This window comes from Camelus dromedarius, chromosome 25 (genome assembly GCF_036321535.1).
Source record: "Camelus dromedarius isolate mCamDro1 chromosome 25, mCamDro1.pat, whole genome shotgun sequence".
In the NCBI taxonomy this organism is placed as follows: Eukaryota; Metazoa; Chordata; class Mammalia; order Artiodactyla; family Camelidae; genus Camelus; species Camelus dromedarius.
In genome coordinates this window covers 17058548-17080323 of record NC_087460.1, presented here as the reverse complement: position 1 = coordinate 17080323, position 21776 = coordinate 17058548, and the positions used below count along the sequence as shown (strand labels likewise).

Sequence of the window (21776 nt, the reverse complement as noted above, 5' to 3'; positions counted from 1 at the left end):
GGGGGTGGCTCTGTAGCCCCAGGCTGGGAATTTAGCCACCTCTGTTTCTTTTGTTTCAAATTTTCCTCTTTTCTGTCTGATGTCCCTGTTAAAAATTGAATTTCTTTCTTTTTCAGAAATTAAAACTATTCAACTATCCCTGAAAGAGATTATCAAGCATTTACTACTGTTTACTGAAGGCACAGACGTGTAAACGAGAGAGCTATTGACGCAGACTCTCTGGAGACAGGTCTGGTGTGGCTCAGTCACTAATGTGTCTTCTTGCACGAGTCACAGCATCTCTGGTGCCTGGTTTTCTTATGACCTTAAATATTGCTTTCTTTTGGATAATCACAAAAATAGTTAGCATGATTGACCAGGCACCATGCAGAACCCTTTAAGTGTATTTTCTAATTCAAATCTCACAAGGACCTAGGAGGTAGGTACTATTGCTGCCCTCATTCTTCAGATACAGAAAATGGGGCATCAGAGGTTAAATGTTTGCATAAAGATTAGCAGAGAGTAAATTAGTGAGTTAGTAACTTACACAAGTTGACGTGATGCTTGTTCCCCTAAGTGTCCTGGTATACAGTTACGATTGATGAACGCTGGTTCTGATATCTAGCTGAGAATCTGAAATTGTATCGGGGGAAGAATTGTTGCAAACTGAAGTAAGCAAGGTTTGAAATACTTGAGCAATTTAACAGCAGGTCGTGTAAGTATCTCTAAGAGCCGTGACTCTATCAAATAGGTTGGAAAAATATTTTAATAGGATGTTAAGTTGAGAATTTCAGTGGAGGCAGTGAAATACAATAGTGAGGACCAAGATGCCATTTGAGAAGGGGAGCATTTTGAATTGGGCTGTTGGGGATGAAAGCCTATTTTGGAGTGCTTCGGACTGCGCTGTGGCTGTGTTCTGAGTCCTGCCCAGCCCCCAGCGCATGGGAAAGGCAGGTGTGTGTGTGTGTGTGTGTTGGGGGGAGGGTGTGGAAGGGATCTAGTTCAGTGTGTGTGTGTGTGTGTGTGTGTGTGTGTGTGTGTGTGTGTGTGTGTGTGTGTGTGTGTTGGGGAGTGGGAAGGACTTCAAAGGCACAGCTCGGGGAGCTTGGTATTTATCCCCTGCAGGTAGGAAAACACAGTAGACCGATGTCAAACTCCAGATTTAGCAATAGAGAGGTTAAAGGTTAAAGGAGATGGGTTGGGCAGCATTTTTGGCAGGAAATTTAGACTTGCTGCTGCTCTGAGATGGGCCTGCATTTCTGGAGTTTTCCCAGGCTAAGAGAGTGTTTCTTGTGGACCACACTTTGAAGAGAGAACTGGTTTGGGATGATTGCTAAACTCTTGTCCACCAGGCAACACTTTGACAGTGATCAGAACTAACGTCGTCAACAACGGGGTGGATGGACACCGTGCGCCTGAGGTCAAGGCACCCAGGGACATGCATGTCATCACGTGGGTACACTTCTCGTTGGAAACACTTAGGCTAATCCAATTATGAGAAAAGGCAAGATAAACCCAAATTGAGGAATATCCTATAAATAAATGGCCTGATTCTTCAAAAATGTCAGTGTCATTAAAGACAAAGGATGGCTGGGGAGTTGGTACAGATCAAAAGAGACTGAAGAGCTATGACAACTAAATGCTGTATGTGATCCTGGATGGTATTCTGTCCTGGAGGAAAAAAATGCTGTAAAGGATACAATCTGGACAATTGACAACATTGTAATATGGACAGCAGATTCAAGTTTTAGATCCATGTTAACTTTTCTAAGCTTGAAAGCTATGCTATGGATATGTAAGAGGGTATCTTTGTTCTTAGGAATACACGAAGTGTTAGGTAAAGGGGCATGATGTGTGCAACCTACGGTCAGATGGTTCTAACAGTAAATTATATGTGTGCATGTGTGTTTGTAGAGAAAGACAATAATGAAACAAAGCTGGCAAACTGAAAAATTGATGAATTTGAGTCAAAGTTATGTACTTTGTAAAAAGTTACTCTTTTTGTAACTTTTCTGTTTGAGATTGTTTCAAAATAAAAATGAAAAGTCATTTTCGCAGCAGTGCCTTCCCACTAGCCAAGGTCTGTTTCACTCCCATCTCGCCCCACCCCTGCCCACACATAACCACCCCCTTCAGAAATGCTCGTAAGCCCTACTCTAGACCTGCTAACTCAAAATCTCATGGGATGGGGCCCAGGAAGCTTTAAGATGGTTCTTACACATGCTGAAGTTTGAGAGGCATTGGTTTAGACTAGTCAGGACCCATGCTTGGAGCTGGGGGTGGTGGTAACCCCACTCAGGCTGTTAGCCATGCAGGAGAGGAGGACGGGTATCCGGGCTGGACCTTGCAGCCGCGGCTGAGCATGGCTGTGAGATTCCCCTACGTGCTCCCCTGGATCATCTACTCTTCTTCCTGCTTGTGTCTAGAGGCAGGTAACAGCATTTTTTTAGTCCAAAATTTCACAGCAGGCTGTACAAATGACTAACACAGATTTGTTAGAGAACAAATCCGCAGATCTCTTCCCGAGGAGTGTAGGTTGCATATGGGGAATGGGCAGAGCTGTCCATCTGGGGACTGGTGAGGCAGTGAGGGATGGTGGAACTTTTCCTTTGTCTCCATGGAGGGTGTTTTGCACGGAAACTTGTAAAGAGTGGTCGTGTCCATGAGAGGAGGAGCCTGGCCTTGACTCTGGTAATTGGAGGACGCTTGGTACTTGGTACATCAGACTTGTTGCCCTGAGTAAGGAAGAAGGAATTGGAGAGACAAAGATGAATAGAGTAAGGGGAGCCAGGGGAGCAGTTCATATGCCCACTCTGGCATGGAAAGGGTGCCAGAATTCAGGACTGACTACGTAATTTGCATGGCCCAGTGCAAAATGGAAATGCAGGCCTCTTGTGAGAAAATGATCAAGAATTTCAAGATGCCACCAGCAGAACCTCAAACCAAGTATGCAGCCCTTGAAACCCAGGCCCTGTGCGACTGCACAGGTTGCACAGCCAGGCAGTAGGCCCTGCCTGCCTGAATCTCCGATGGTCAAAAGGAGACCAGATTTGCTAGAACTCCACCCAAGAGGGAGGTCTGCCTGTAGGGTGTACCGTCAGTGGTGGAACTAAGGGGGTTTGAACGAAGTCAGGACAGGGTCAGCTCTCCCACTTCAAAGAAGTGTGCATGGCAGAGGTTACTTAGAGCTACTAAAACCTCATCCACGTGCCCAACAGAGAGCCAACATTTGACATCTATCTCACAAGGAGGCCCTTGCACCCAGTCAATGTTGGTCATACGAGCAGCAAAAGTCAAAAGAAAAGAAATCACACACTCAGTTCAGAATGATATGCTTGCCCATTTCATCCTGATCCTCACTTCCCTATGCCAACACCCAAGGAGCTCAAATGTGAAGATGTCTGGGTAAAAGTAAAGAATGGACCACACTCCCTTCCTCATGGCTGTCACACTGACCTAAGGAGGCCTGAAAGAGATGAGACCAACATTTTAAACTGGACTGGAACAGGGTGTGTGTGTGTTTAATAACAGAAAGTAACTAAATCCAAGTGCTCTCCTTGAAATATCATTAAGGAATGGAACATATAGATTTGGTTCTTGCAAGGGTGTGATTCAAACATCTGTACTTTATTTGTATCTTGTAAAGCAGACTGCTCAATCAATTAGTAACATATTAAAATTTATATTTATTACAAAGCAGGGGAGTGAGGAAAGCTATTCATGAAAAACAGTTGACATATAACAAATTACAAACCCTTTCACTTCTAGTATTGATTGACGGACTGAATGTGGGGTGTGAGAGGGAGTCAGAAACCACCCCAAGGTTTCTGAGCTGAGCAAATGAAGGATGGATTTGCACTAATAGCTAAGGCTGGGAAGACCCTTTTAAGGAGGCTTGACTGCCTTGGAAGGAGAGCCCAAACCTTTAGTGGTTGGCTGACCATCTCGGCCAAGCTAATGCAGAAGTGTGACCAGATCCAGGCTTCAGACTAAATAGGTCATCCAGTGGACGGTGGGTGGTGGGTGGTGGGATAGGGTGAGGACGAAGAAAGACATCAGACTTGGGTAGGTGGCTTAAAGTTTTTAACCTGTTCATTGGCATAAACAATCACCTACTTGTTTTGTAGTATGTTGTCCAGAGACAGTCTGCACCTAGAGGAAACAAAGAAAAACATTCATGACTTTGACAATGTGGAGCATCCATTTGGATGTATGGCACAAGACTGCAATTTTGGAAATCACTGAATGTAATCCATGGATCTCTTAGATAAATAGAAACCTCAGTTTCCTGGGTCATCATCTTGTTCCATCACAAGCTTTTAAATAGCTCATCTGTCCAATGTCTTGGAGGCTCCCAACAGTGATATCATGTGTCATGTAGAGAAGAGGGCTTCTATCATATAACAAGCATTTCTAAGTTGCTAAGTAACCATTTCCAAAGGAGAACCCAGAAGTAGAGATCTGTCAGCTGCATGGCAGCCCAATGACTGGGTCCAGTTTATCTCAACACAAACAGGCTTTGTGCTGACATTTCCTGGATTCTGGGTCTAGTGCGTTATTCTCTATCCTGCAGTCTTTCTAAACATAAACATATGAATATTAAGCTTATTCTTTCATATTCCATTATGTGATTATAAGTCTTAACCCAAGCCATCTTTGAACTGTCAAGACAGCTTCGAAATGCAAGTTTAAATTTTGGTCGGTTGCAGTTTGACACACACCACTTTGAACACCCTGGATTCCTCCACCTTTCAGAAAACGTTGCTTTAGGGGGATTACCTAGGTCGTACTTCTTTGATGAGTTTGCCTTCTCCAGGTCTTCCACAAAGGTGGGAGAAAGTCTTCTAAAATGATAAGATGAGGGTTACAAAAGCAAGAGAAGGTGTGGAAACGAGTCCTGTCGCCAGTTTCATTCACTAACCACTGGAGCCTTGAGTCAGAAGCTTTATAAGCAAACAGACCAAGACTGTCAGTGAGACGGTGACAGCAGGCTCCCGGAGGTGAAAGGTTAAACCTGGTCTCCGAGTTTAAGAGCAAGAGGCCTTAAGAGGAGGTTCACCGCCAGCGACTGGCTAAAAAAACTGCCAGCTTGGACAAGTGATTTTGTGTCCACCTGGACAACTTCAGACGGGTCAAGTTTCACCAACTCCGAATACTAGAGACAAAACCCCAAAACTGCATACCCCAAATAGGGGCAGACCGTCCCTCTCTCCCTTTCCCCTTCTTCTCTTTCTTATTTTCTTTCTTTGCTGTGTATTTGTTTTTTTATTTCTATTTTTTCCTTTTCTTTAACATCTTCCTTCCTCTCCCTTTGTCAGCAAATTACCCACCTGTTCCACCCGGCTCACTCCTTCACCTCAGTTTCAGCTCCAGGCACATCGCGGGCTCGTCTGGCTCCGGTCCTGCGCGCCCGCCCGCCCCATGGCCAATTCCCATCCTCCCCGCCCCCTTAAGACCCATGAAAGGGTCTCGGCCACGCCACCCTTCGCTTTCCCAGGCGGGAACTGTCGCACCCCAATTCTAGCCTCTCCAGGGCGGCCCTGCCGCGCCCGCTTCCCGGCTCGGGGCTCCCGCGGTCCCTCGAGCGCCTCCCGGCGTTCGGTCCCCGCGCGCCGCAGCTTCCCGGGTGGCAGTGTCTCCCTCGGCGTCGCCTCGGCCCGGCCCGGCTCCGCCCCCGGCCGCCGCCGCCTGATTGGCCTCTGCCCCGTCGTCCCGGGCTGCCTTCCTCCCCTTCGCCCAATGGGCACCACCACCTGGTCCAAAAATTCCCCCGAGGGGACCGAGGGGCTGTGCGAGCGCCCGCTCGGGCCGGGCGGCGGGGACGATCGCAGCGGCGCGCGGAGCGGGGAGGGGACGCGGAAGGGGGAGCGGAGGAGGGAGGAGGAGGAGCAAAGGTGTTGGAGAGAAAACTTCTGAAAGGAACAGGAAACCTGCCAGGGAGGCGGCAGCTGCGGCTCTCGGAGCGTCTGGGCCGCGCACGTCGCGGGGCGTCCGGAGCTGCGGCTTCAGGCTGAGCCCCACGCTCTGTCCCTCGGGCCGTGCCCGCCGCCGCCGCCGCTGCCGCCGCCGCCGCCGCTCTGGGAGCTGCAGGCGGGCGCCCCGTTCCGCCTCTGCCGCGGCGGCTCGCTGGAGAGGGCGCCGAGGGCGCCGAGAAGCGGAGGGACGTCTTCTTCGGAGCATGAAGCAGCATGTCTGATAAAATGTCCAGCTTCCTCTACATAGGGGACATCGTGTCCCTGTACGCGGAGGGCTCGGTCAACGGCTTCATCAACACGCTGGGGTAAGCCGGGGCGCGGGCTGGGGAGCGCTGGCGCGCGGTCGCCTCGGAACCCATCCGCGTCCCTCCTGGCGCCGCGCGTCCTCCGCTCTGGCTCCCGCTCCCGCCTGCGGTGGCCCGGCGGCCGGGCAGGCTCCGCGCCCGCGGACAGCGCCGTGCGCTCGGCTCGCTCGCTCACTCGCAGGAAGCTGCCTGGAGAGGCAAGTCTTTCTCAGCAACTTCGTAATCTCCAGCTCAGAGACGCCTCAGAAAAGGAGGAAGTGATTCAAAAGCCCGGAGACAGGCCCGGCGAAGAAGCCTTTGCTGGCTTCTCCGTGGGTTGTTTTGGTTAAAATGTTTGTTTTCCCTCAGAGGTGAAGCAGAACGCCTCCTCCCTCCATCCGAGCCTGCCGCCGCTCTCGAGCCCTTGTCCCTCAGGGGCCGAGTTTGTAAGGGCAGTCGATAAAAGTCCGTGGCCTTGGACATGGAACTCAGGCGATGTGGTGAGCCGGAGTGTGGCTTTGCCCTGCGGGAGGAGGTCACCGTCCCCGCTTCGCTTAAGGAATTTCCATTTGGCCTTACCGAACGGGGACTCGCCCAGCCTCGGGGGCACCCGGGGGTGTCTGCCGCGCTGTGAGCCCCCCAAAGGGCTCCGACGGCCGTCTGGGTTCTAGAACTCACACCTGCTTTCTCCCTTCCCGGGCCTCGGCCCACTGGAATGCTGCACCTCTCCTGGGACTCAGCCAAGTGCGGGGCTCTTGAGATTCGAGTTGATTTATGAATGGGGGAAATAGATATATAAACATCACCGTTAAAGAGGACTTCCTTGATTACTAGTACTTTCTCTCTGTCCTGAGCGTGGATACCGGTTCTCAGTTTAAACGCACACTGCACTGCATGCTGATGCGCACGTTTGTTGTCGCTACCGCCGGGTCTCAGTACCTGGACTCCCCAGACTTAGAGACTTCAGGTCCAAGAACTGCTGCTTCCTCTCCTGGCTGGTCACTGTGTTCTGCTGTTAGTCTTTAGGGCACGTGACTTAACGTTCAGTGTCCCTGGTCTGTGACTTTGAGCCAGGCCCTAACTGAGTGGTGGCTACTCGGTTGGGGATGTGGAAGTCACCAGAACATCCACAGTTTCTGTTACTGGAGCATCTTCCCTAATGGGTGGAAGAAAAGAGGTAGATTTGATTCAATCTCTCTAAGGTCAATGTTAGTTAATTGTGAAACTGAAATGTGGAAGAAAAAAAATACCGGTGACAAGTGCTTGTCATAAGCTACCATTTGTGTCTGAGAGCATTCATAGTACAAGGTCATTGTTTGGGCCCCAACAACGTTTTGCAGATGAACTCTGCTGCAGCTCCCCCTCCCCCTCCCCCAGACTCTCTAGGTTTGTGTAGTGTGGTGGTTAAGGGGGAAGGGTTCCAGGGCCAAATGCTTGGGGTCAAATCCTGGCTTCTCCTCCTGAGACCCGTATGACCCTGGGCAAGTTACATAATTGCATCTTAGTTTCCTTACAATGGGAAAATCAATGGTTATGGCCTCATAGGGTTGTGCTAAGGAAGAAGTGAGTTAATGTATGTTAAGTGCTTAGCAGAGTACCTGGTACAAAATAAACACTTGTATAAAATGTTAGCTATTGTGATTATCACTACCTTGGTGACTGTGAGCTATAGTAACGCTTGCGTACAAAATGATAAGAATTAGGGATAGAGTATAAAACCTCGAAAAATAAAAGGGCATGCTTTTGTACTGTCTATTTGGAGTAAAGTTATGTGTTTGGGGAACTATGTAATTTTTAGCAGTTGTGGAGTTTCTTCTGCTCTTTTTAGAGATTGAGAAACAGGGGGAAGAGAACATTAATGCCAAAAGCTGAAACTGTAACCCTGTCCCCAGATTTTCATCCAAGTGTGTGTTTCTTTGGTTACACATTGTATCTTTAAGCCTTGCGAAAAAGAAGCTTGACCTTTTATCTAGCATATAGGTTTATATTAATATTTCTTACTTGTTTTCAACATTTTTTGGTGGTGTTTTGGAAGTTGAGTTGCCTTAGAATGTATTATTTTTCTGTTGACAAACTGAGTCCTGTTGAGGTTAAGATGACAGGACTTCTGTGCAGCTCGAGCCTGAGGTGAGGATGGATCTTTGGAGATACTGCTTTGGTGAAGCTCAGTGGATTGGTTGGATATTCCGTTTCTTTAACTTGTGGAGTTCCATTGCCCTCAAGAGGGTTAGGAGTTGCCCAGCTGGCAGGAGCATGTGTCTGCGCCATATGACATGTTCTCCAGGGGAAGCAGCATCACCTACTTTGTTAACTGAGAATATAATTGGTAGATAATTTACTTTGCAAGTTCTTTTTAGGGCCATGAAATCAAAGCAACATTATAGTTTTTCATTGTGTTGTTATTGGTTCAATATTTATACACTTTTTCTTTTTGTTGTTGTTGTTGATTTTTTGTTTTGTTTTTGTTTGTTTTTGACGGGGGTAGTAATTAGGTTTACTTATTTATTTGTTCTTGTAGGAGGTAGTGGGGATTGAACCCAGGACCTCCTGCATGCTAAGCACCCAGTCTACCACTTGAGAGATACCCTCCTCCCCCCTACACACTTTTTCTATCAAAGACAGAATGCATACTTCGAGTTGGATTTCCTTGCTCTTCTATGGTTGGAGGTCAGTTGTCCTAGGTCTGTTGCTAATTTTTCATGTGACCTTGTTCATATAGTTTATTCTCTTTTCCTGTCAGCATGTCTTTGTGGAGACTCAGAAAAAGAGTATATGCTGTCCTCACCGCTGGGGTATTACAAAAGTGAATGAAAGAGACAGAAATGAAAGAGCCCAATTCTTTTTCAAGAGAATTGCTGGGAAAATCCACATTATGCTTAGATTTTTGTGGCCCTGAAATGTCTTCAAAGGCGTGTGAATTGTTAAAGTGAATTGGAGAGCTGGATTGGAGACATGGGCATTGAATCTCTTTAGCTCGGAAAGTTTGTTCCACTGCAATATCAAGAACTCAACGGAAGAGCTAAAAATGAGGCTGAAAGTTTCTGATTTCTATTTTCGCTCTTTATCTGTTTGACACTTTTGGTCACATGATGGTTTTTCAAATTCAGTTCAAGAGGTGGTTAATGAGAATGGAGTTTACAGCATTTCAGGGTAACTCAGAGATATTTATTTGTCTGCAAGTAAATTTTGTCTGATTTTAATATTTAGTGTGTAAATTTATTTGGGAGGATATACGTTGTTATTATTTGGCTTTTGGGCATTTTTGCCATAAGGTAATGAGTTTTTCAGCTGAAAACATAATCAAAGTTTCAATCTATTAGAATTTAGCAGGCCCTTTTAGAGGTCCTTCCACCTGGTAATATGGACCCAGCTTTTAAGTCTGATTTCTCAGTCTGAGAAATTGGATTGTCCCAGAAGCGAAGATTTGCATTTCCTCTTATTCTCTCAGTTATCCTTTAACCAGGATATACCCGATCTTTCTGGATCCTGAGTTGCCTCTACCTGAGGTTGTGTTGGTGCAAAAGGGGTCTGGTTTGTATATTCTAACTTAATTGCTCACCTAAAGATCTAATTAGGAAATACATTGAGTTCAGGGGAACTACTTTAAATCCTATTGGGTGATGATGGTGAATATATTAAACAATTTTTATGGTACTGGCATATTTTAGGGTTATAGGTTTAATTTTTCTTTTAAAAGGGAAGGAAGGAGTTTGGGGATGTGCTGTACAATTTCAAATGCGACGTTAATTGCTCCTTCCCTCTTCTTCCATTTTCTTTATACTGAGATTCACTTCCCTGGTCACTGACACTTTGTATTTTGGGGTCCGTCAGCTTGACCAATAGTCAGGGACCAGAGGGCGTAGTGAGCATGGCGGAAGTCCCAGGAAGGGTGGGATAGGAGAATCAGTGAAAGGTATATAATTGTTTCATTGTCTGTTCCCCCCCAGGGCTGAGAGGTTAGTGAACAAGTGTGCATGTGTGTGTCTCTGTGTGTACACCTACGTACCTGTGTTTAAGTGATTGTTGCCTTTGGCCTGAGCTTTCTTCTCGGGATCCACCAAGAATCAACAGCCTCTAGTTAAGGTCTGACAAGACTGTCAGGTGACCCACTGAAGCAGTGACTGCCAAGCATCACAGTAGTTTCTTAGCCAGAATGGCAAAAGATTGGGGCCCTTATTTTTACTTGCGGTTTGATTTTGGCCTATTCAGTGAGCTTTTTAAGTCCTTTGTTTCCATGTTCATTGATGGACATCAGGTAGGCGGCTGGTGTGTCACACGGTTTATAATTCTGACTTAAATCCTTAGACAGGTGAGTAAAACTGTGTAAAGGTTTAGGTTTTATTTTTCCCATTTATGGTCCCTTGAATTTCCCTTCCTGATCTTTTGTTTTTGTTGCTTGAAGTTTTAAATATTTAAATATTTGCAGATTTATTATTATTTTTTTCTTCTTTTACTCATTTTACTGTGGTCTCCTTATCCCAGTTTAAAAAATCTTCCCCTTAACAGCACTGTCTGATCAGTAGAGGCACAGATGAAGCTAGGAATGGTTACAGCCAACTTTCACATCTGCATGATTTGTAAGTTATCTTTGGTCTATTCCAAACAGAACACTTCCAAGTAATAGCCATTGTTTCCAGCTGTAACTAGGTGTATAAACCTAGCTTTGTTTTGCCTAGGGCATCTATCACTGTGATAAAAGTTATCTAAAAATCCATTGGATGTGTGCCTGTGTGTTTAGTGGGGAGGAGGAAGACAGTATAATCTTGAATCCTGAGTTGTTTTGGAAAGTCTAAGGGTTGCTCATGTCATGTTATGGAACTTGAAATCAGCTGGAGTACAGAGACAGTTTCTGAAGTGGTGAACACAAGGCCTATTTTAAGCTGAAAGGTCGACTATTTCTTAAACTTTGAAGTCATTCCATAAATAACATTGCAGCTTTCAGACCCTCTCTGGTAGAAAGCTCAGTCCGGTAAACAACCATCCCTTCTCAAGTGCCCCTGATGCTTGACGTTGATGGAAGAGAATTCAGAGGCAACTGCTTGGCCTCATTCTAGGTTTAACAGAGTTTTCTTGCTTAAAAAAAATTTTTTTTTTTTTTTTTTTTGCACAGGTAGCATTCTTCATAGTCATGTTTTCCCTTTGGAACTATTCTTGGACAGGTGGGGTGTGTATAACTTACAGAATATAGGCAGAATGCTATAGACTTAAACTTGAAAACTTAAATTCCAGGCACACGGTGTACCTTCATATATAAATATAAAAGAAGCAACAGCGGGCTTCTATGACAAATTTATAGCATTATAGCAGATTGAATTTTACTCTTTTTTTTTTAACATCAGAATTTGATAATAGGTCACCAGATTATAATCAGAGGAGTGAAACTTTAATGGTCATTCATTTATTCATTCATTCCTTTGGTGCCTTTCAGATACATGAATGCCTTTTTTTGGTGGTCATCTTTCTACTCCCATGCAGATTTACATGGGAAAATTTTTACTGTATACCTTTAGAAAACCATAATTCTAATTTAAAAATGTAGAAAATAAGGTACATGGAAAACAGTGAGAGAGAATAAAACAGCGTATTTACTAACAACGGTGACGCCGCATGGTGGATGGGCGGGTGATTTTTATTTTCGTTTTCATTTTTGTGTCTCCTGTATTTCCCAGATTTATATACGTTTCTTTAATTAGACACCTATTACTGTTATAGTCAGGAAAGTTAACTAAAATGAAAATAATGTTTCTAAGGATTCTCCAATTTCTTACTACTCTTCATCAACAATGTTTGTTTTAAAAAGCATACGTGAAGTGTTTTTCTGGTCATGGTCAGTGGAAGAAAACCACGAAGTGGGAAACTGCCTGTTGCTGAAATAGATGGTCATATGTTTACCATAAGAAATTTTTGTTTCTGGTTATTTTTGGTGTTTTAAAACGTCATATGGAAGAATGTTTGGCCAGTAATGCTGAGCATTTATGAATGGTTGGTTTAACTTATGCAGTAAATATATGGTCTGTTTTATTTTAGAAGCCTTGTTTACACATGTAAGAAATACGCCCTTCAGCGTGGCTGGCTTGTTCATTTTCGTAATCTTAGTACCCACTTTCGAAGTTCTGTTGTCTGAGTCACTTTCTGTAGGCATTAGTTTGTGCAGGATTTGTGTGTGTGTGTGTGACTGAAATCATTTGATTAAGTTGTTTTTACTGAATGTCTTTGAAGCGGATGGATTAGCTGTCTCAGAATTCAAATCAATGATTCGTTAATGATAGCTATTTTATAGTTTATTTCAACACAAACCTACAGATCTCCAACCTTGAATTCAGAATAAGTCAAACTATCAGGCTATTCAGAAAAAATGTAATCATAAAATTTAGGATGTGTCCACACCCTGAATCAAGTTCATGCACCTTTCCCGGTAATGTGGTTTACGCTGGAGCATGCTGTAGACTGAATCATTGGTTCCTTTGACACATGTTTATCGAGCCCTGACCATGTGCTAGAGATACAGTATGAAAAGATGCCAGATATTGTGCTATTTTAAGGTGTTATCTTAAGAACTCAAACTTCCTTTGAGAATTTGTGGTATGACACTTGGATAGGATCAACAGGAGACATCAGGGCATGTGGTACCTTTGCTCTCAGTGTTGTAAATGCCACAAGATCAGGAACTGACTCTGACCTTATAATCCTTGTATGCTCAGCACCTCACACAATTCCTGAGGTAGACAGTAAGTAGTTACTAAATATTAGTGAAGTTGGTGTAGTGATTATTTAGTATGAGATGAGACTGGTATTGAATCACCACGACATAAAGCAATTCTTTTCAAATAAAGATGATTAGACACAAAAGAGGATTCTTTCTCTGGCTGGTATGAATTGGGGCGGGCTTCAAGGAGGAGGTGGCATTTAGGTGAACTTTCAAGGATTATTAGGATGGATATTTGTCTCAAATCTATACCCTATAATTTGTGTTCTTGATACTTGTTTCTTTTGTAAAAAATATTGGTGAAATTTTACTGTTCATTTTAATAGGTCCAAAATGGGAAGAAACCAATTTGATGTTATTGAGATACGCAAAGATGAAAGAAATAATCTAAGAACGTGTTTTATACTGATTTATGAAATGTGAGAGCTTTAAGTTTGATTCAGACCCTCTGAGTGTATTTGGACTGCCTTCAATCCTTGTCATGTGCGCTCAGTGTACCAAAACCTGAGATACTGACGGCAGGATAGAAAGCCAGAAGCTTGGCAGTTATTTGGGGGAGCTTATACAATGTTTCCCAGCTCCTTTGGATATTCTGTTTTCACTCCTTTCCTCCTTATTTCTCCTCATCCCCAATGTTACATACTTTTTCTTCAGTTACCATGAACTTAAATAGTCTTCTATTTAATAGATCCCTGGAAACTTTGGCAATAAGGACAATTTACTATCTAAAATAGTTCTAAATTGTTTGGTCTCCTTGTACCTATGAATATTCAACACACAAACACACACACACACTTGGTAGTATGTGTGGAGTCCATCCTGCCCTCTTTCTCTCTTGGTATTTAAACAAGCGATGGAGTCCCATGAACACAGGGACAGGCTTAGGAAGCGAACAAAGCATCGTCTACGTGCATTTCTAAATTCTTAGAATTCAAACATGTGTTACTGCGGTTCTGTCTGTTAAACTATCATCATAAAAACCTCTTTGTGAAAAATGATGAAATGCTGGACTTTCATTATATATTAGTTATCCAAAGCAATTCTTCAGCAGAGTCCTAGGAGAAACTTTCAGGTCTTTAATTCCTGGATGTCTAGCTCTCCAAGACTTTGTGGTGATGAATAGTTACGAAACAGTCCCTAAGAGCAGACACGGCTACTCCCCACACAGATCTCCTATTGAAAAGAGGAGTCTTCAAGTTATGGAGGGAATCGATGGTTGTCAGAGCTAACTGTAAGAGCTCAAACAAAAACCCAACAAAAACCCAAAAACCCAACTGGATTAAAAAATTGTTGATTAACTTTTCTAGTGGCAAATAAAAGTATATTATTTGTAAAACTTTCAGAGAATAAAGTGCTCTCCAGCTCACATTTAGTTAAATTATTTGCAAGCCTTGTATTGAATTGTCTTGAAACTCTTGAAAAACCACCTATAGTTGTCCCTTGCTATCCTGATTCTTACTGTCTGATCCCAAAGACACAAGAGATTTGGAAGGCAAAGGATACTTGCATTATCATTTTGCCCACACGGATAAAGCTTAAGAATTGGAAAACTGTATATTAGAAGTACAGTTTCTATTGTTTGTAGGGAACAGAAACCATCTTTGGCTAGCTTAAGCAAGGAAGGAAATTTATTAGTATAAGGATACTGGAGGAGCGTCAAGGAACTGAATGATGCGCTCAACAACTGAGCATCGAGAAAGGCAGAAACCCAGGGCTGCTATTGGCATCGCCAATAGCAGAACCTTCTCTCTGGGTCCTGACATTTTCATAACTGGCACATAGTAATCCCTATAATCTGTATCTCTTCTTAACATTAAAAATACAGAGTGATGGAATTTGGCCCCACTTGGATTACTCACTTATGTCCACGACAACAAGTCACAGTGCCAGATCTGATGACCAGGGAGGTCAGATGACCAGGACTTGGATTTCTTCCTGCTTCTGGGGCCGTGTAGTATGGCAGAAAGTGGGCAAAGAGGACCTGGGCGTGAGCTGCGATGTCACCACTTAGTAGGTAATTCAACAGTGGTAATTAGTAGGTGATTTAATAGTAACTTCTTAGCATCTTTTAAAATAAATTATGGTAATATGTCTAATATGAAATTTACCATCTTTTTCATTTTTAAGTGTAAAATTCAGTGGCTTTAGGGGCATTTACAGTGGTGGGCAGCCATCACCATTATCCATTTCCAGAACTTTTTCATTATCCCAAACAGACTTTTTACCTTTTTGACAATAACTGCACATTCCCACCCCCTGCCCATGACCCCTAGTCTACTTTCTGTCTCTATGAATTTACCTGTTCTAGGTGCCTTATGTAAGTGGAATCACACAATATTTGTCCTTTTGTGTCTGGCTTATTTTACGAAGCATAATGTTTTCAAGGATCATTCACATTGTAGTGCAGGCCAGCACTCCTTTCCTTTTTATGACTGAATAATATTCCATTGTAAGGATACAGTGCTTTGTGTTTATTCATTTATCAGTGGATTGTCATTTGGATTGTTTCTACTTTTTTGACTATTATGAATTATGCTGTGATGAATATTTGTGTACAAGGTCTGTATGGACATATATTCTTAATTCCTTTGGGTATACACTTAAGCAGAGGAATTGCTAAGTCATATAGTAACTCTTATTTAACACTTTGTCTCAGCCTTCCTGGCTCTCCTTACCTTTCTTTACCTTTTTTTCATAAGCTCTTTGAAGGCAGAGATCTTTTGTTTTGTCACTGAGTGTCTTGAATGCTTGGCTCCATAAATATTTATTGAATGAATATTTGTTGAATGAGGATGTGCATATTCCTGGATACCTAAGTCGCTGTTAACATCATTCCCTTGTTGGAAAAAAGTCAGTGTAATTGTTCTTCCTAAATGTTTTGAGACTCTATATGGGTAATTCTTTTAAAATGGATGAAAGTTGTCACTGGATTTATGATACCATTAACTCTTGCTATAATAGGTGTTTTAATAATCTCTTGCGTCATATCCCTGCACCTACCTGGCCCAACATGTGAGGAAACTTACAGCCTGGAAAAAGTAATGTATTGAGCCTCATTTAATGGTTTGCATGTTATAAGCACATTAAAGAAAAGGTTTTTCTGAAAGTTCAGTTTGGTTTTTATGTTTGCAAAGAGAGAATTTGTAAGCAATTTGTGAGACCATTTCTTAATTTCGATCAGCCCTTTCCCTTAGTGGATAATGTATAATACACCCAGGGAAAGAAACATTTTGTGCTTTAACAGCTATCAGCAGAAAAGTTTAGTTGGAAATAATTTGCTAATACAAAACCAGTAACTAGTTGGGGAACTTTAGAACTTTAGAAAAATGGAAGAGGGTAGGTGACAACTTATAATTTTTACTTTTGAAATTTAAGAATAAGTATCTGGAAAGGAATAGACATTTAAATATAGGTTGAGGAGAACAAATGAACGGTATTTTTGTTCTTTATTACTTTCCATTCTTTCTATTGACTCAGTCTGTTATAATGTGCTTTGCCTCAGTTTTATTGTAAAAGACATGTTTGGCCATTCTCTTTAAGGACTTGAAATTCTCCAGTGTCGTTATTCACTCTTATTGTTGGAATCCTCACTGGTAGCAATGTTCAGATGAGAACTTGTTTGAGAGCGTATTTGCATACACGATGGACAAGTAAAGTGAAAAATACAGAGATGTACACATTACAAAATAATTTAAAAAAGTGAAACAGCGTCATTCTATTCTCTCTAGTCCTGACATGATATGGTCCACTGTGATAGATGCTTAAAAGTATAATATCTTTAGAAAAGTAATTTTGCGATGAAAGATACGAAGTATATTAGAGTTTTGCTTCATTTCTGTAACATCCAGATTAATCCAGTTGAAGTGTATCATACCAAATAAAGACAGTGACTTAAAAAAAATCTCTTACCCAAATCACCAAACACAGTTACATTAAGAATCCAGTGTAAGTTAATGATTTAGGGATTAGTTACTTGTGTTTGGCTAAAGTGTTCAAGGTTATTGCTAGTATCAGGAATATAACTACTTAAACATTTGCATTTCAGGTAGATTTTTGGTTTCAGCCATGTTTTCAAAGAGGTAATTTCAGTCTTGGTTTGTTGAAATAGGCGGGAAAGGTAAAGAAAGGAGTATTGTTGTATTCAGGACTTTACTTGTGGCTAGGAATAGTAAATACTGTGACATTTTAAGTCCAATCAAGATTCATTGTCAATGAAAGTGTTACTTAAAACTTGACTAAATCAATCCATCTCTAGGATTAGTAACAAATGAGAAAAAGGCCTTTATTGACCTTTCTTCCCTATTTACCTGTCAGGATATGGTTTAATAATTGAGTTCCGATTCTAAACCCATGTCAGGAATGAGCCTCCTTTCCTGGTCAGTACAAATGAAGTCATTGTTATCTGTCAGGGTGAAACCAAGTGCTTATTTCCGAAGTCTTAGCAGCTAAAGAATCTCTCAGGACCATCTTTTAAAATATCAAATTGCATATAGAAAAACAGTTTGTTAATCATTGGGGAATCGGAGTAAAGGATTGCTTAGGTAAACTGCCATATACAAGTTTTGAGAGGCAGTAATTACTTTGGCAACAAAATATCTGTAAAGTTATACCATAAACATTTTCTAAAGCATAGATCAACATTCACATTGCACATTTTTTTTCAAAATAGAAGTGATAATAAACTCTCAAAGAATCAATATTAACTACATTATTTAGTTTGGGCCTTATTTAATTTAGCAAAATGCATGTTAATTTCAGTTTCTGAGACTGCTAGTTATCCTCCCAAATTAATTTTTCCCTTTTCCATGTTAACAGATGTACTTGAGTTTGTGGATGTGAGAATAAAGACCACGTTTGCTAGCCTCTCTTGTAACCAGGTGCGGCCTCAGACTCTAATATGTGTGGTCAGGTCCTTAAAGGAGGTGTTCACCCACCTCAACATTTCCCCCCAGCCCTCCCCTATTCAGCTATTTGTCATATGTCGGGGACGAAGCCATCTTGAACCATGTGAATGAGGCCAATACTTCAGGAATAATGGAGTGTTGAGAAAGGAACCTGTTCTCTGGACAGATGTATATTCGAACAGAAGCTGACACTATCTGGGCAGATGTGGGCTAGAACACACATTCCCCATTAGGCAATGTGAAGCTGTTGAAGGATTGTTAAGCGGGAGAATGAAATAATCAGGTTTTGCTCTAGGGAGATCAGACAGCGGTAAAGAGAGAGAATGGAAGAGGGCTGCGAATGGTGGGCCTGGGAGGAATCAGGTGACACTTGAAGGCAGCCTGCATCCAGCAGCTGTAGTGGGGATGAAAGGTGGCTTGTCCTCAGAATCACTGAAGGGACAGTATCTTTGTTTAGTGTTTGACTTTAGACCTGAAAACATTTATGAATTAAAATGTTCACTGTTGCTTTTGAGGCTTTATTACATTAAAAAAATGGAACCTATAGACTTGAAAGAAGTTTCTGTTTCATTTGCTTACAGTTGGGTAAAATGTCATTACGCCCAACAGAAGCTCAGTCTTTCCAAGGTTCTGGGATGAGGTACAAGCCTCATCCTGTCCCAGGTTCCCGCTCTCTGGCTCAGGCATAAAGCCCTTTTTTTCCTTTTTAGTTGCGCAAACATTCTGAGCTCCCTCTTTAGCACAGGGCCTTTTCACATGTTTTTTCCCCTGTCTGGTTGGTTTTCCCTCTGAACCCCCAGGGTTTCAGCTCTGTGACTCTTCTGCAGTGAACTTCTCTTGACCTCCCAGGCTGTGTGAGCTCCTTCTGCTACATGCATCCAAAGACAGCGCCATATTCTTGTCCTTCAGAAAATTGATCCCACTTTTAGTTTTAATTTCACTTCCATTTATAGGATTATTGGATTACGTTTTTTTTCTCCCAGTAGACTTTAAACTGTGAGGCCAGCAACTGTGTTGATCACAATGACCTCCCCAGTGCCTTGCACAGTGTCTGCCACGTGATAGGTACTCAAAGAAATATGTTGAATGAATAACTTGTTAGCCTAATGGTTAAGAGGCTGAGTTTTTGATTCAGAAAAACCTGGTTTCAAATTACAGCTCCACTCCTCATGATATGATCTTCAAAAGCTACTTAATACTGAAAACCTCAATTTCCTTATCTGTAAAATGGGACTATTGCCTAGTTGATAGCATTGCCACGATGACTGATGGCAATTAACATATATAAAACCCTTAGTTAGCATCAGGCCCTTAGAATTAGGCAGCTAAATGTCAAATAGCTGGAAACCATTATTATGATTATGATTATGATTATGATGATTACTGCTACTACTATTACATCTGAAAAATCAATAGGAGTCTCTTTGGAAGCTTGGCCAAGTTCATACTGCATATTGATTGAAAAGTTCTGCTGTGTTATGTTTATAAAAATTTGCAGTAAACCAGTTTTTCAGCTGGTTGTTTGTTTAGTAGGCTGTTCAAAGGGACTCTGCCTTATCTATTATTTATTTTGGTTTTGGCCTTTTTTTCCCCTTCCTTACTTTGATAAAGCATACTACTAAGTTGCAGGCACTTGTATTTATCTTTTATTAGTGGTTTGATGCCTGCTATCTCTTTGATGTAATGCAAACACTTGAAGTAATAACCTTAAGTATCAGCATTAAGTAATAACCTTAGAATTGCTCGGCATATGTACACCATTGCTTCCTTGACTCGAATTTCCAAGTCTTATCACATTTGAAAGCCAACATGTTATTTCAGTTGCTAACATTTCTTCCCTACTGGAACATAGTGGTGAAAGGAAACAGTTTTGTTTTACTTAATGAGACAAAACAAATGTTAGCTTTGGAGCCATTGGAATATAGGTTTTGCACAAGTTTCCACTGGGCAGCTGATGCTACTGTCCCTTCTCTGACGTTTCCTCTTGGCCGAGAATTCCTGTTGAACTTCTGTGACTGTTAGAGGGATCAGCGAAAACATTTATCCAACTTGGATAATAAGTCAGTTTACAAATAAACAAATTGTCTAGGACAATCTTGTCAAATTTTAAACATTGACTAATCAAATTGTAATGGTTTCCTTCTCTTTGGAATATGAGTGACTTTCAGACAGAACCATAAGGATCTGAAAGGCATAGAGAGTGTGTCCTACTCCTGCCTCTTGGCTCATACCTAATGAACAAAAATTATTCTGGCTTTAGCCTTCTTTTAATTATGCCACAGAAGGAGATTTTACTGTTTACCAGAATCTTAGTATATGTGTGCACACAAACTATGGAAGAACTTTTGAAAATTAAAGTATTAAAAAATACTTATGAAAACCCACTTTGCAAACTCTTATTCGAAAATTTCTCTATGAGAAGATATTTCCTTTTAGTTAACATAAATTCCTTATGGTGTAGTTGATGCCAGTTTGCGATTTCTAGTTAGACTGGAGTAATTGGTAGTGGCTATGAGCTTGAAAAGGGCCCCATTCCTTGCTATGACAGTGAACTAATGACTCTGAAGACCGTTTATTAATCAGGAATTTTTTTTTTTGGTTGCAAGAAACAGAAAACCTAATTGGAACAGTTGTCAGCAAAGAAGAGAACTTTGTGATCAAGGTAACTGAGAAGTCTAGGCATAGCATACTGTGGATTCACTCTCTTTATCCTGGATTCTGTTTTGTCATCAGTGTCAGTCCCGTGCATCCTCAGGCAGGTCTTCTGCCTCTGGTAGCAGCAGAGCTGCCAGCGGCTTCAGCCGTCCCAGACCCTGTCTTCTTACACGCACAGCTAGAAAGAGTGTCTCGTCTCCTCAAACGCTAGATGAAGCGCTGCAGTCATCACTGTTGCAGTGAGTGGGGTAACAGCCCCACCTTCAGCCAAACCCTGTGGCCAGGGGATGAGATGCTCTGCTGACAGAGGTGACGTCATCACCTCTGATGATGGATGGAGGAAGAGCCCTTCCTTTCAGGGCTCAGTTGTCAGAAGGAAGGCAGTGGATGCTTGAGAGGCAAAGACAACATCTGTCTGCTGTAGGACACCTTGAAAGCCACCATTTCCTATGTCCTTACCATCAGGTTTTAAAATGTGAAGCCCTTAATCATTTTTGGTACTTATATAAGACCATTCTCTTTCCAGTTTAGCAGTTTTGGTCTTGATACTAGCACTGTTTCAGGTGGAGTCTACTTTCTGATAAAAAGGAGAATTATCTGAGTACTTGACGTACTATAATCAAGCCCCATTAGTCTGGTCTCGTGTAAACTTTTCTTTGGCATCAGCTCCTGAAGGAAGGGATTCCGAGGATATCGAGGGTGGGGGTTGTAGTGAGGCGTCGAGAAGGGAAGGCAGCAGCTTCTTGTTCCTAAATGACACCTCAGGAATGCTGATACAAAATTCGCAGAGGGGGAGGAGTTCAGGAAACACCCTTTTTCAAAATGTGTACACTATTCACAAGTATATGAATAAATGTGCTTTGATAAATGAGTCTCATCCATGAAGGTATATGCATTGGAACCTCCTTCTCCCAGTAAATTTGATTGTGAATGTATTTGCTTTCAGTTTAGAAAGCTTTCGTTTAGACACAAGTAGTTTACTTTATGGAATAATGGTGGCACCGTATGTGTACACGATGTACAAGAATTAATTATTGTGATGGAAATGTGTACAAAGCAGGTGTAATATAAGCAGGATTTAAAATACAAATTTAAAAATTAAAAATTTATTAGTTAATTAATTGAGTTCTCAAAACTTAGAAAATTCTGTTGCTAAAATGCTTTTAATTAAAAATTCCCTCTGTAAAACAAAACTATTTTATGCCAGACGTAGATAGGAATTATAGTTCCTAATTAATTTGTCATATTTGAAATGTGATCTTTGTATAACCTT

The 21776-nt window shown here is 42.0% G+C and overlaps 1 protein-coding gene across 2 annotated transcripts in view; it reads left to right on the top strand.

Moving 5' to 3' along the window:
- Positions 1–6118: 6118 nt before the first annotated feature.
- Positions 6119–21776, top strand: part of ITPR2 (inositol 1,4,5-trisphosphate receptor type 2) — a 419018-nt gene continuing 403360 nt past the window's right edge. For both annotated transcript variants that reach the window (XM_031443910.2, XM_064479133.1), the window contains exon 1: positions 6119–6259. In XM_031443910.2, the coding sequence (XP_031299770.1) occupies positions 6168–6259 (92 nt within the window). In that variant the 5' untranslated portion in view covers positions 6119–6167. The remainder of the gene's footprint in view (positions 6260–21776) is intronic.